At 47.0% G+C, this 15,749-nt stretch overlaps 1 protein-coding gene across 6 annotated transcripts in view; it reads right to left on the reverse strand.

The window, feature by feature from the left end:
- The window catches only part of LOC119379251 (uncharacterized), a 168,989-nt gene that overhangs the window by 134,931 nt on the left and 18,309 nt on the right, over positions 1-15,749 (reverse strand). For all 6 annotated transcript variants that reach the window (XR_007414842.1, XM_037648499.2, XM_049411916.1 and 3 more), the window contains exon 3: positions 5,553-5,670. Coding sequence is in view for 5 of the 6 variants with exons in the window: in XM_037648499.2 (XP_037504427.1) it covers positions 5,553-5,670 (118 nt within the window). In the remaining variant the exon portion in view is untranslated. The remainder of the gene's footprint in view (positions 1-5,552; positions 5,671-15,749) is intronic.

Raw genomic sequence — 15,749 nt, forward strand, 5'->3', positions numbered from 1 at the left:
GGAGCAGCGAATTTTACATCCTGGAGTGCAATACAGAAGCATATTGCATCAACATTCAAGCACCTGAGTATTATTATGGGGCTCTTATGAAGGCTAGAAATATTTCGATTCATTGCAAATCTCATGGAAAAAATCATCTCAGGAGCATAGGCGTGCGCACAGGGGGGGGGGGCAGGGGGGGAGGCCGCCCCCCCTAATCACCTAAGAGGGGGGGGGGGGGGCGCAAAATCTGCCCCGTACATTGACCCTTGCAATAGCAATTATATGGACACTCTCGGCGGATTTTCGCCGTCGCCGTAATTTTCCGTATAAAGTCCAAATTAATAACATCACCACGCGCATTCTAGCCGCGGGTAAAAGCTCGCGAGCACTGGCGACGAACGCGGCTGAAGTGGAGATTAAACTAGCCGGCCGTCTGTCTCCGCCGCACGGAGAGCGCATGAGATAACATCTTCCCGCGTGCGGGCCTACCGTCGATTGCTCATCAAACAGAGAGGAAACGCCCCGCCCATCTTTCGTAAGGAGCATGAAGGGACGCCAGGGGAGCGGAAGGGGGGGGGGGGGACAGCATCTTTCGAAGGGCGCAGTCGCTTGCGCGCGCGCTATCTCAAGGCGTCAGGAGACGACTCGTAAACTTGCTGTGCTTTCAACGCTTCGGTTCCTGGAGGGGCCATATTCCCTTAAATCAGCGTTTTGTTGAGTTACGCGAGATATGATCCAAAAGAGTTAGCTGCTAGTCTTGCTTCGTTTCACAATACAATTTTTTGGTATCGCATTCATTGCTTCGCTCTTAAAGGGGTACTGACACAAAATTTCGCGGCCGAGATAGCCTGCTGGATCGATTCCTGTGTATGTGCGTGTACCATCTGCAAAATATCGACAGCGAATAAAGCTTGGAAGGTATTTTATATGAATTTTGAAGTTCGCGAGCGCGATCCAGCATTATTGGCCGCACTTAGTGCATTGACACCCTCGGAGGTGACCCGAGGTGACCCCCCTACTTCCCCTACGTAACCTTTGCAGCCGGTACAAGTTACGATGACGTCATAGCCGCCATTTCTGTTTTAACGCGCTTCCCGACGAATCGCTCCTCGCCAGCGGGTCAAACCTGAAGTGATTCGCCACGTCGAAAATTCCTTCGATCCCCGCCGCAAGAAAATCGTCGCCATCAGACGACGATGAGCCCAACGACAACAGACCGCGCGGAAATGCGTCACTGTTCTGTGTGCTCACGAGACCGAGCGTTTCACTCGCTAGGTGGTGATAGTTGCACCCGGCGGCTTGTCGTTTTTGGAGCTCTGTCAAACCGAAACTGAGGCTGTGTCAGTAATGAGGAGCTTGTAATTAATTATCTGTCGCGCGCTGCAGCAAACGATGTGCCGTGTTATGACTAACAGGCCCCCAGCAACACATTGCAGCAAAAAAACGCGGGGCGAAAGTTTTCGTGTCAGGACTCCTTTAAGCGAAACTGAGTTTTTTTTAACAGTTAGCTATTGACCCCCGAAAGTGAGGGGCAAACATGTAACATGGCGTAGCCGCTTCACTGTGGGCCGTCAGCGACGGGCCCGCTACTGACAGCTGATCATTTGCGGCTGCTCCGACCAGGAGATATGATTTTACTAATGAGATGACATTTTTAAAAAAGCAAGCAAAAAATTCGAATAGGAACCCTAGCACGTGAGCTCGAAAGGGCAGGGCCTTGTAGGGGGTATCTACCGCAGAGTGATTACAAACTCGGACGTGCTGGCGGAAGGAATTACAAAAAAGCTGTTCTGGATGAAGATCCATGGATAAAGTATATCTGAGGAAAAGTGTCAACGCGTTTCCACCGTTCCCGTGCTCTTCCATAAACGCGAAGCAAGGAAAATTCGATATTGTCCCATATATCTACTGCGAGCGATCCCACATTTCATTCCGCGATGTCCGGAAACAGAAGTGACAGACATTTTAGCGGCACTCATGTAGTTATTACTGACGATTGCTTTCTTTACGTGCCGTGCGACGCTTGAAACGAGCTATCAGCAGCGTTTCTGGAACAGACGACGTCCGCCGAAGAATCACCGTCGCACTTTCTCGCTACCGATAGGCCTAGACGTCACGAGCCTCTGCGGAGAGCGCGTTTTGCTGTCGAGCAGACTTGCAGAACCGAAGCTGCGTCGGCACCGTGCATGGCATCGTGGCTTACTCGGAACGCACGCGCGAGCGCTATTTATTCAGCGGAATAATTCTTGGTCCGTGATTGCGACTTTATTGGCAGCCCCAAGATCGAGCTGCACATGTTCCGACGCGCCGGCGGTGCGATTTCCCGTGATAGACGCCCCCAAACCCGAGACTTCGGCGCATTTTGGCGCAAATTTCGTCGATATTATCAGGATGGCGCAGTAAATACAATTTGGCGCACTTTGGCGCAGTTGGCGCAGGAGTGGAATCACTGATTTCGTCAAAATATATCGTGTGAACAGAGGTCTGCATACACAGGCTTCACTTTGTTCAGGATGTTCTTGGAAAAACCTCTCATGTGCTTGTAGCGCCCTGTGCCCAGAGCTTTCACTCGGTTGTAGGCACACCAACTTCTCACACTTTGCATTTCAGCCTTTGTTTTACTCTGAACTTTACCATATTATTGTTATATTCCGTAAGACAACAATCTAGGAGACGAAATTAACGAAAAGATTGCTGTCACAACGGTAGTACAACAAGTTGGTGCAGTGTCACAATGTCACTTCGTGTGCCCCTATGTGGAAATTTGCACAATTTGAATAAAAAATGGTCGCAATTACCATCGCTAAATCTTATTAAGCTTCAGTATACTTTATCACACACTACCCTATTTACTCGATTGTAACACGACCACGATTGTAACGCGAGGGGCGACTTTTCATTTCATCCAGCAAGAAAAAGCTGAAGTGTTGGCATTCAATTGTAACGCGAGGGTTGACTTTAGGCAGCAAAAATCTGGAAAAAAACTCTCAGTACATTTGAGTAAATACGATAATCTAAATGTGTCCTGTGTATTTGAGCACAAACAGAAGTTTGTTTTAGTGATTGAAATGTAGGTTTCGTTTCCGCAAAATGTCAGTTTCAGTTTCAGGGGGAGATCTGCCCGTAGTTCTAAAAAAAAAACAACTCTGAAACAGAACCAAATAGAGATTATTTTTGCTGCAGCACAATTCTGAATGTCTGTAGATTTTTAAAATATCAAAAAGTGTAGTTCGCTTTTTTTTTTCAAATGTCTTCAAGGATGGAAACATACCTAAAGGTTAAGTGGCATTTTTCAAGAGTAAAGTATAACTACTGGTCTTTTCCTTATGCTTGAAAGTTGAACTCTGAGGCTTGCCTTTAACCTTCTTTAACAAAGCTTCAATGACAGAAGAAACTGTCGCCTTGGGAAATCCAGCTGAAATGAGGCACAAAACTTTCAAATGAAAGTTGATTTCTTAGTGTATAAACAAGACTCCTTCAGTGCCAATTCCAAGCTCGCAGAGGCAAATGCTCGTATAACTGTTTTGGGATAAGCGAATTCAAAGGGGACAAATTGTTCTCACGCACGAGGACGGCGCATCCAGCAGACGTGATTGTCAAAAATATTTATATGGATGTCCAAAAACTGAAGCCCATTGTGAACGGGTGCCTCATACGTAAAATTAAGCATTTTCCTGTGTCCTTCAAACTCATTTAAAACCTCAGGCACAACCTGTTGCAACAACAGTCTGGCTCCGACTAAAACTGTTTGGTTTTATTCAGTATAAGTTCGTGTATGAAACCAGTTCTTAAAAAAAAATGTTTGGCAAAAGTTGATGCAAGTTTAGATAAGACTATCCAAGATGATAAGGTTTTATGTACCTTTTGGGCATGTTGATTTTTAATTGTTTTAACCAAAGAGCCTGGCCAGATTCACATTCACATTTACTGTGGCGTGTAGTGCGTGTCGGAAGGCAGCGACATCGGGTTACTTCTGCGGACATTGAAACTGACAATATTGTGTGTGGTGTGTGAATAGCGATGCATCTTGTTTGTGAAAACATTGGCGCGCGTTGTGTCTAACAGGGCCAGTTCCAGTGACCAGTTGTCGACATATCAGGATTGGACTTTTAGTTAAGGTAAAAATGAATTCAACGCGATGATCTGTGAGTGCATACATCTCGGTGTTTGTGCTGCGTGCAGAAGAAAAAAATGTGCATAATGTCTAGACTGAAAGGTGAGTCTACACATGAGCTCTCAGCGTGTTTTAGCATTGCCGAAGCTGCATGTACGGTTTGACACGGCGAATACACAAACCCATACGCGTATCACATTTTATCGGAGATCTAGTAGGTCTTAATTGAAACAGTGAAGGTTCTTGTTCGTCATATTCTTGTTAACTTACCTTTATGGCTCGGTCTTTATGAAGTGACAGTGCGCATTCCGAGTTTGTGTATCAAGTCTAAAGCAGCGAAGTAAGTATGCAAACATGTTGTAGGCATCAGGTACAGCGACGTAACCGTGCAAGGGATTGATATTTATATGATTAAATTATTGTGTTTAATATCGCAAAACTGCTCACTGGGTTATGAGGAACGCTTTAGGGGAGAACTTCGCCTTAATTTTCATGGGGATTCGTTAATATGAACCAAACGCACGCCAACGAGTGTTTCCTTCTTAGTCTCTCTCTCTCTCTTTTTTTTTATATATATTCATCTCCAATCAGAATTTTGGGCTGTGAGAGAGAATCTAATCCGTGACCTAGAGCACAGTAGCTCAAAACCATGTTGCCGCTAATGCTGTGCATCGTTTAAAACTGCAGCGCAGATGCCGGGATGGAAATTGAGCATGTTCACATCCATGCTATGCTAATATTTCTCCAAACGCCAGTCGTCGTTAAAATGTACAACGTTCGCTTTCGAAGGGCATAAGATTTGTGTATGGCTGGCATCCACAACGAGCAAATCATATGTTGACCTAACAGAATCGTGCATTATAGGCAGTGACTCTTCCTTTTAACAGTTGTGAGTTCAGAAAATAGCGGTTGGTAGAAACTTCTATCGAAGGAACGCATACACGCGCAGTGCTGCTATGCAGAGAGATCCCGCCGGAGGAGCGTTATTGCCAACCAGCACCTGCACCATGGGTGGGACTTGTGGGTGGGGCGCTCCCAGTGACGTCACAACTGTTTGCAAACAGGGAGAGGTCTATTGTCTCTGCGAGGTGGCTAGTCCGTCTGGCATAGTTGCTTTTCACAGCCAAAAGTTCCACAAAAACTAGATGCATTATGATTAAAGAAAGACCTAACTGTACTGAAGTTAGTTGTGTTGAGGAATATAAGTGCTTTATTACAAGCCGCAGCAAGATTGCAAGCACTGTCCGCTGCGGATCCAATGGCAATGGAGCAAGGCCTTCATAATGATCATTTACTCGGGATGAATGCTCTTTTGCACACTGTGGAGCACCTAGCAGCCAGCACTGGCTCTATGTGGAACTAACACCGAAGTTTCAAGGCCAATAAAAGCTATTAAAGTATCTTGATAAAAGGCATAAATTTACAGGCATTCAGAAGTTCAAAGAATTCAACTTACGGCTTAAAGGCTCCAACCCAGCATTCAAACTGGATACCCTTAGTGGCACTTGATTGCGCCAATATGAACCAACCACGTCATTATCCCCAGCATCGGATGAATCCTCCACTGAAAAGCCCTGTAGAAATAACAATAAATTAAAATCAGTTCTTTCAGAAACAACATAATTCACAAAAGAAAACTGCTCTGTAAGGTGCCAAACTCAATCAAAAAGCTTTGTGCTACGTCAAGTGATACTGCTGTGTCATCAATCCACATCACACGAACCGCGGCCAATGCACTTTTATTCAGCGACTAAATGTCTGAAAAAAAAAAGAAAGCACTTCTGGAAGTTAGAAAAAAAAAAAAGCTGCCGTTTTCTTGCACAACTGGGCATTTTTGCAATGAAGCCGCAAAAACTGTCCATAGCTGCAAGTGCGTCACCAGCAGTTGAGCACCAAATTGGTGCCGCCGTCAACACCTCCACTGCCATCATTTTGGTCATATCTAATTTCAGATGAATATGCCATCACAAACTGAATGAAAGTGTACTGTTCCTGTGAGACAATGGCAAGGAAAAGAATTCTTAAAAATATTGAGAAATGTATTAAGCAAAATCTTGTAAGATTCCACAGTACTAGTGAACAAAATGATATGACGAGTTTTGTTTTTACGTGAACGTTTTGCCCCTCACATTTAAAAAGCTATCAGTTGCTCCTATAGTTTTATTGTCCAAACTGATTCATATTTTTTAGGCAAAGGGCATAATGAGGGATAATGTACTGCTTACTGCCATGTCATAGTTGCACTTTTCAGCTACTTTTATTACTATTTCACTATTTGATTTAATATGTTACTTTTACTTTCTCTCTTGAAACTTTATTCTACAGTATATGAATACTGTTTTATTGTTTTATACTGTGTTGTACATACAGTTGAAACTTGTTTAACGAAGTGATGACCGCGCTCGAATTAGTTTCGAGAAAGTGATTTTTTTAACCTTGGAAATCTAAAATTGTAACGTAGAGACACCCAAAAGCTACTACGGCATTTGATTTGCCAATGACATGCGCCTGCGACAATTCCACGAAAGCAGCCTCCCATGTCTGAGCGATACAGGCAAGGTAGACCGTGATGTCAAGCTATGACAAGCTGCCACTTTGCGAAGACTGGGAGAACTAATAATAATATCTGGGGTTTAACATTCCAAAACCATGATATGATTATGGGAGACGCCTTAGTGGAGGGCTCCGGAAATGTCGACCACCTGGAGTTCTTCAACGTGCACTTAAATCCAAGTACACGGGCCTCAAACATTTTCGCCTCCATCGAAAATGCAGCCGCCGCGGCCGGGATTCGGTCCCGCGACCTGCAGGTCAGCAGTCTGAACGCCATAACCACTAGACCACCGTGGTAGGGCAACTGGGAGAACAAATGCAGTGATTGTGCGAGCAGGCAGAGCAAGAAAGTTGTAAAGGTGATCAGTGCCATCTGTCGCATAAACCATTAAATAACGAAAGCAACCACAGTGTTTCTGAGGGAGCACTCTGAGGGACAACAAAGCACCAGCGCCCCTAGCACCTTTCGGAACATAAAAACATTACCGACTGCTAAGTCTGCTGTTCCATTGCTCAAAGTTGTAACTTGTTGCAGCCTTGAAGCCTTGAGTTGCGGCCTTGAAGAAGACAAGTCTGCTTGTCAAAATGTTGGCTCCAGCGACGCCCCGTGTTCAGAAATTTTTCATCTCTATAAGCACTTTCTGTGATTGTGCTAACAATGCTACACTGACACAGTTTGCCCCCAGGCGATTTGTTTTTGTTTTTTTGTCCATTTCAAAGAGACACTAAAGTGAAACATTGAATGAAGTTGCGGCATGAAGTCCGCATGCCGACACGTCGGCTCCAGCGAAGCCCCGTGTTCATGAATTTTTCATCTCTTCATGCTTCTATCTTCCCCTGAACTTCTCCCTTAAAAACAGCTTATGTATCTCAATGAGGCTGCATTATGCAAATCTAATTATATAATAATTGTTGGGGTTTAACGTCCCAAAACATTATGCAAAGCTAGGCGATAGGTGCATGTGCAATTGATGTTCAATTTCTCTGTTTTGCACCTTACTGTGTCTGCTTTCTCGCTCTCTATATTGACTGCACATGTATGTTTTAAGATGTTTTACAAGCTACGTTACCCACGTCTATGTATTAAACCACTCCACTTCCTCCTATTAAAGGGGTGGAGACACCAAATTTTGTGGCAATAAAAAGCCTGCTGCAGGCTTCCTCTGTCTGCTAGGACACTCAGCACGAAGTGCTGGACACAGCAAACATTTAGAATATATTTTAATTCGCTTACGAAGTGTGCCTAAACGCTCATTCTCACAACTGAGACCCATCACTAGCGCAACCGACACCATCGTCACTGTGTTGGAAGTGTAGCAAAAGTTTTAGTGACATCAGACCACAGAGTGACTTGCAATGAGCAGTGACTCCCAGCTCCGCTGCACCAGACAGGCCAAACAAACATCGGCTGCGAAACTAGACTCATATTTTTCTCAGCATGTTGCCGAAGTAGCCAAACTTGCTCGTATCTTGCAAAGTGCTTTGTATCATCACGCAAACCTGCAAAGGCAACATTATAGAATTTTAGTTTGTTCACACACTTCTTTGCTTTAGCATACCCGGATACCATATCAGTAAATGTTAAGAGGCCGGATAAGTGTGGCTACCAGGTGGCGCTAAGGTGAACCAGCCAAACACAGATTTGTTGCAAAACCTAACGTATTCTACTTTGCTGGTGTAAATTCTCGGCAGCAATGTAGTTCCAAATTCATTGCCTTTTCAAACATTTTTTTCGTCACAGTCACTCAGCAAAAACAAAGAATGCACCTATAATTAATTGTTGGTTGCACGAAGCGTCATGAAATGTGGATACCATCGTCCGGTAACCCAGTACTCCGCAAACAACTCTGCATATACCAGAATACCCCGCATGCTAATAGTCTCAATGCCCATAGGCTGCCGCGCCATCAAGCGGATGTCCGGAGAACACCCCCTCGAGAAGAGTTAGCAGACCACTAACTGCAGCCGCTAGCTCCCCTGTTTGGATGTGCTAGACCGATTGTTAATGCTCCGAGAAGAAATAAACACTGCGCCTTCGCATGTTTCGTGCATCAGTGTACAAGCCTGGCCTTCTGTGACAAGATAAATCTGATTCTTTCTCTTGAAACGCGATGTTTTCATGAAAATACGTGGTGAAGAACCCTGGGCAAGTCACGCTGCCAATGATGATCTACAGTGTACACATTTCAGCTCCGCAAAGTTTTCTGCAGCCACATAGGTTAGAGCTAGATGTGTTATTGTCTGTTCTTTTCTGTTGAAGCTAGCGCTGTTTTCCTTATACATACACAGCATCCGTCAGCGTTTTGGTAGTGTATGAGACCCATATAAACCAAAATTCTGAAATAATCAGGATTGAAACTAGATCAAAATACAGTCAATTTGCTGGAAAAAGTTAACCACGATTGACGATACATTGCAGAGAGCTGCAGGACAGCTCACAAAAGCAGCAAGGCAAGCAAGACGAGAGGCTCGAAAGTGAGAAATTGATTTTGGCAATCATTACCAAGCTCGTGGCTACTAAATGAAATAGTTGAACGGTGTTTGTGGCAAAGCATGTTTGCTTTTCAGCTATTTTCTAACTTCAGTGATGCTACCGAGGACTTCTGATTTGGAGCAATTTTTGGAGCAGCAAAATTTCCGTTTTGGAGCACTTTGGAGCAGCAAAATTTTCATCTTGGAGCACTTTGGAGCAGATAATTTTGCATCTGGGAGCACTTTGGAGCAGCGAATTTTATATCCTGGAGTGCAATACAGAAGCATATTGCATTAACATTCAAGCACCTGAGTATTACTATGGGGCTCTTATGAAGGCTAGAAATATTTTGATTCATTGCAAATCTCATGGAAAAAATCATCTCAGGAGCATAGGCGTGCGCACAGGGGGGAGGGGGGGGGGCAGGGGGGGCGGCCGCCTTGCCCCCCCTAATCACCTAAGAGGGGGGGGGGGGCGCAAAATCTGACCCGTACATTGACCCTTGCGATAGCAATTATATGGACACTCTCGGCGGATTTTTGCCGTCGCCGTTGCCGTAACTTTCCGTATAAAGTCCAAATTAATAACATCACCACGCGCATTCTAGCCGCGGGTAAAAGCTCGCGAGCGCTGGCGACGAACGCGGCTGAAGCGGAGATTAAACTAGCCGGCCATCTGTCTCCGCCGCACGGACAGCGCATGAGATAACATCTTCCCGCGTGCGGGCCTGCCGTCGATTGCTCATCAAACAGAGAGGAAACGCCCCGCCCGTCTTTCGTAAGGAGCATGAAGGGACGCCAGGGGAGCGGAAGGGGGGGGGGCGCATCGTTCGAAGGGCGCAGTCGCTTGCGCGCGCGCTATCTCGAGGCAGCAGGAGACGGCTCATAAACTTGCTGTGCTCTCAACGCTTACTTCGCGTTTAGAGAACTCAGAGCAAGAAAACGCTTCGGTTCTTGGAGGGTCCATATTCCCTTAAACCAGCGTTTTGTTGAGTTACGCGAGATCGGATCCAAAAGAGTTAGCTGCTAGTCTTACTTCGTTTCACAATACATTTTTTTTGGTATCGCATTCGTTGCTTCGCTCTTAAGCGAAACTTAGTTTTTTAAATGCGAATGCATCTGTTGCTTCGCTCTTAAGCGAAACTTAGTTTTTTAAATGCGAATGCATCTGTTGCTCTCCCATAGCAACAGATGCGGGCGCGCGCGCTTATCCTCGCCCCTAGCAACCGGAGCATGTGGTGCGAGAGAGTGTAGGAGAGGGTAGGTGCAGTGCTTCGCCGCTCCTTCTCTCGCCGTTCGCTCTCTCTCCTCCCTGCGCCACCGCCTCAATGCAGTGCGTTTGAAACGCGTTTGTAGCGTTTGTGCTGCCTTGGCACAGCCTGAAAACAGCGCGTTCTAAACGCGTTTGTGCTGCATTGAAGGCGGTGGCAACATTCCTGAGGTGATTACGAATGCACGTATAGCTTTCGTTGAAAGAGGCGCCCTAAAGGGAGACACTTGAGCGCGTCGATGTGTCCAGCTTTACGCCATTAAAATTACTACGCCATGTACTCTCGGCGCAAAAAATGCATTCGCATTTCCTCACGATTCCCTTCGGGGAGGTGGGGGCATTTTTTTAACCGTTAGCTATTGACCCCCGAAAGCGAGGGGCGGACGTGTAACATGGCGTAACCGCTTCACTGCGGGCCGTCAGCGACGGGCCCGCTACTGACAGCTGCGCATTTGCGGCTGCTCCGACCAGGGGATGTGATTTTACTAATGAGATGACATTTTTTAAAAAGCTAGCAAAAAATTCGAATTGGAACCCTATAGCACGTGAGCTCGAAAGGGCAGGGCCTTTTAGGGGGTATTTACCGCAGAGTGATTACAAACTCGGACGTGCTGGCGGAAGGAATTACGAAAAAGCGGTTCTGGATGAAGATCCATGGATAAAGTATATCTGAGGAAAAGTGTCAACGCGTTTCCACCGTTCGTGTGCTCTTTCCATAAACGCGAAGCAAGGAAAATTCGATATTGTCCCATATATCTACTGCGAGCGATCCCAGATTTCATTCCGCGATGTCCGGAAACAGAAGTGACAGACATTTTAGCGGCACTCATGTGGTTATTACTGAACATTGCTTTCCTTACGTGCCGTGCGACGCTTGAAACGAGCTATCAGCAGCGTTTCTGGAACAGACGACGTCCGCCGATGAATCGCCGTCGCACTTTCTCGCTACCGATAGGCCTAGACGTCACGAGCCTCTGCGGAGAGCGCGTTTTGCTGTCGAGCCGACTTGCAGAACAGAAGCTGCGTCGGCACCGTGCATGGCATCGTGGCTTACTCGGAACGCACGCGCGAGCGCTATTTATTCAGCGGAATAATTATTGGTCCATGATTGCGACTTTATTGGCAGCCCCAAGATCGACCTGCACATGTTCTGACGCGCCGGCGGTGCGATTGCCGGTGATAAGACGCCCCCAAACCCGAGACTTTGGCGCAGTTTGGCGCAAAATTCGTCGATATTATCAGGATGGCGCAGTAAATACAATTTGGCGCACTTTGGCGCAGTTGGCGCAGGAGTGGAACCACTGTAACTTTAAACTCTATCTCAAAACCACGTTTTTTATCACTTAGGTACCATTATTTCCTATGTATTCCAAGATAGCCAGTTGATAATTTTTTCTTGTATTCTACATAAATGCATATAACTACTGAAGCAGAAGTGAAGTTATACACTTTACAGTTTTTGTGTCCCAAATTTTCACAGATGCAAATTAACTCAAAATTTAGGTCCTAGTGGTAAAAAATTCCCCAAAATTCTAATATTAGACTTAAATAAATCTGCTTTATTAGACTTCAATAAATCTGCTTCAGTTAAAAGAACGGGAAACTGAAAAAAAAAAATATGAATTATGTGGATGCCCCTTTTAGTCACTGAGAAAACGGTACCTCAAAATGGCCAAAAATGCATGGCATGTATAGGGCTTACCCTGTGCCCTTACATTATTTAGTGAGAATACATGAATCTTGGAGCATGTATCATGCTTCCTGGAGCAATAAGAAATATTTGCAACAAAGAATGTGCAAGCCACAAATTTGATGTCAACCACTTTAAATCCACTTGAAAGTTAGCACTTGTGTCTGTCTTTTCCTGTAGTCCTTGATTTTTAAGTGGTGCACAAGTAACCTTTCTCATGAACTAAATAAAGCAAACGAATAATAAAGCTGTAGCGAAGAGTAACACCACAGTGGGACATCCTCTCAAGCACTATTTAGTCGGTCAGTCTCTACCATGCAGTGCTCATGAACGCCGCTCGTGCTCACGGACCGTAAATTGAGCCGTTGGTTAAGCTACCGGTCGACCCTTACGCCAATGACCAATATACGCCTTTACAAGTGGTGGAGAGCGCTACCACTTGTAAAGCCGAAGAACATGCCGAAGAAAATATACAGGGCAAATTTCAAGATAACACAAGACTTAAGAACACAGGCATGATTGTTAACTGATTTGTATCCCGCCAAAACTGACATAGCACAGCCTTATTACTGTGTCCATATGCCTCAGCTAATATAAGGCCAACACGTAAGTCAAGTGACATGTTCCAATGCCAATATTTTTACTAAGAAAACAAATGTCTTTAAACACTAAGTGATAATCTTAAACATCCATGAAGTCATTATCAATCACCATTACAAGGTCAGAATCATTGAAAAAATTTTGAATGCAATTATAAAGACGTTTATTAGCGGGCACTCAGCGATGATACACGACTGCGACAGTCAAGGCGGGGTGCCGACTGTCGCAGTCGTGCTCGGACAGCACGCTCCTCGTGCTGTCCGAGAAGAGCGGGAGAGGAATACCCACTAGTAAGCGCTCGAGAGGGCGACCCATTACAGGCTTCCAACGCTTCACTACAATTACCCCGGGTACAAAAAGGGAGCCGCCTGGCGACCTAACTGCTTGTCACTATGAGCGGGTCATGGTAGTGCTTCAGGCGCTCCACGTTGACAATGTCGCGCCCTCGACGGCGCATGTCCGAAGATGGTTCAAGGGGTTCGATCACGTAGTTGACCGGGGACATGCATTCGACGACACGGTAGGGGCCGTCGTATTTCGGCAGTAATTTTGAAGAGAGGCCAGGTGCAGTGGTAGGGACCGAGAGCCATACGAGTGCTCCAGGGAGGAACGTGGGTGCAGAAGTGGTGGTGTCACCGCGAATGCTCTTTTGCCGCTCTTGGTCATGCGTAGCAAATGTCTTGGCGAGCTCCCGACACTCCTCAGCAAGTCTTGCTGTGGCAGAAATAGGCGCACACTCAGACGGATCCGGCTTGTATGGAAGGATTGTGTCGATTGTGTGCGAAGGGTGCCTGCCGTACAATAAGAAAAAGGGCAAGAAATCAGTAGTGCTCTGAGCGGCGGTATTATAGGCGTAGGTGACGAAAGGCAGAATGGCGTCCCAATTTGTGTGATCGGCGGCGACGTACATCGAGAGCATGTCGCCGAGCGTGCGGTTAAAGCGTTCGGTGAGGCCATTGGTCTGCGGGTGGTAAGCAGTAGTTTTCCGGTGAACAACGTTGCACTCTTTGAGAATGGCTTCGACGACTTCAGACAAGAAGACACGACCTTGATCGCTGAGCAGCTCCTGGAGTGGACCGTGGCGCAGCATGAATCGGTGCAGCAGGAAGGAGGCAACATCGTGCGCTGTAGCCGCTGGGAGGGCGGCAGTTTCGGCGTATCGCGTAAGGTGGTCAACAGCGACAATAGCCCAGCGGTTACCAGCCAACGTTAGAGGAAGTGGTCCATACAAATTGATGCCAATGCGCCCAAACGGCCAATCAGGGCAAGGGAGAGGTTGCAGACCTGCCGGCGACAGGTGCGTTGAAGTTTTGCGGCGCTGACAATCGATGCAGGAGTGAACGAACTTCTGTACATAGCGGCACATCCCTCGCCAAAAGTACTGTTGGCGAATGCGCTGGTAAGTTTTCGATACCCCAGAGTGTGCACACTGCGGATCAGAGTGGAACGACTCACATATGTCAGAACGCAGACTGCGGGGTATTACGAGTAGCCACTGGCGGCCGTCGCTGTAATTGCGTCGGTGGAGGAGGTCGTTGCGAACGGCGAAATGGTGTGCTTGACGACGCACCGCGCGAGTGGATGGTGTCGCCGATGGATCAGTCAGCAAGGCTATCAGTGAGGCAATCAAGTGATCCTTGCGCTGTTCAATAGCGATGGTGTGAATGTCGATAGAGGAAACGGCATTGTGAGACACTGAACTGGGAGTATTGTCGTCAGGCAATGGGGACCGCGAGAGTGCGTCGGCGTCAGCATGCTGGCGTCCGTTGCTGTACATCACGCGGATATCGTAGTCCTGTAGGCGAAGTGCCCAGCGGGCGAGGCAGTCTGAGGGATCCTTCAATGACGACAACCAGCATAGTGCATGATGGTCGGTGATGACATCAAATGGGCGACCATACAAATAAGGTCGGCAGTTCGTAAGGCCCCAGACGATCGCCAGGCATTCCTTTTCGGTGACGGTGTAATTGGTCTCGGCTTTAGTAAGCGTACGACTTGCATATGCCACGACATATTCAGGGAACCCTGGTTTGCGCTGCGCAACGACAGCGCCAAGGCCAACACCGCTAGCATCTGTGTGTACCTCTGTGGGGCCGTAGGGTCGTAGCGGCGTAGTATGAGAGGAGACGTCAACAAACGACGGAACTTTGCGAAAGCGTCGTCGCACTCTGATGACCACGAATGGAGGGGCCCGTTACTTCCGAGGAGCTTCGTCAGTGGCGATATGATAGTCGCGAAATTTCAATTGAAGCGCCGAAAGTAGGAACACAGTCCTACGAAACTGCGCAGTTCTTTGACGGAAATAGGTTTGGGGAACTCGGTCACGGCCCGAAGCTTGGCTGGATCGGGAAGAATTCCGTCCTTGGACATGACGTAGCCGAGGATTGTCAGCTGCTGTGCTGCAAATCGGCACTTCTTAAGGTTCTGTTGCAGACTGGCGTCGCTCAAACGCGTCAAAACATGCCGTAGGCGTTGAAGATAAGTGAAGTCCGGAGCAAACACGACGACGTTGTCGAGGTAGCACAAGCACGTGCGCCATTTCAGGCTGCGCAGAACGGTATCCATCATGTGCTCAAAGGTGGCGGGCGCATTACACAGCCGAAACGGCATGACGTTGAATTCGTACAGGCCGTCAGGCGTGACAAAGGCTGTCTTCGGTCGAGCATCATCAGCCATAGGTACTTGCCAGTACCCTGAGCGCAAATCGAGAGATGAAAAGAATTCGGCGCCTTGCAGGCTGTCAATCGAGTCATCTATTCGCGGCAGTGGGTACACGTCCTTACGAGTGATCTTGTTGAGTCGTCTGTAGTCCACACAGAACCGCACAGAACCATCCTTCTTCGCAACAAGAATGACAGGAGACGCCCAGGGGCTGTTAGAGGGTCGAATGACATCGCGTCGAAACATGTCGTCGACTTGCTCGGTGATTACACGGCGTTCTGCGCCGTGTAATACGCTATAAGGACGTTGCCGCAGTGGCAGGTGGTCGCCAGTGTCGATGCCATGCGTAACGGCCGACGTGCGGCTGAGAGAAGTTTGAGCAACATCGAAAGAAGCGCGAAATTCTT

This window comes from Rhipicephalus sanguineus, chromosome 1 (assembly GCF_013339695.2).
Source record: "Rhipicephalus sanguineus isolate Rsan-2018 chromosome 1, BIME_Rsan_1.4, whole genome shotgun sequence".
Classification (NCBI taxonomy): Eukaryota; Metazoa; Arthropoda; class Arachnida; order Ixodida; family Ixodidae; genus Rhipicephalus; species Rhipicephalus sanguineus.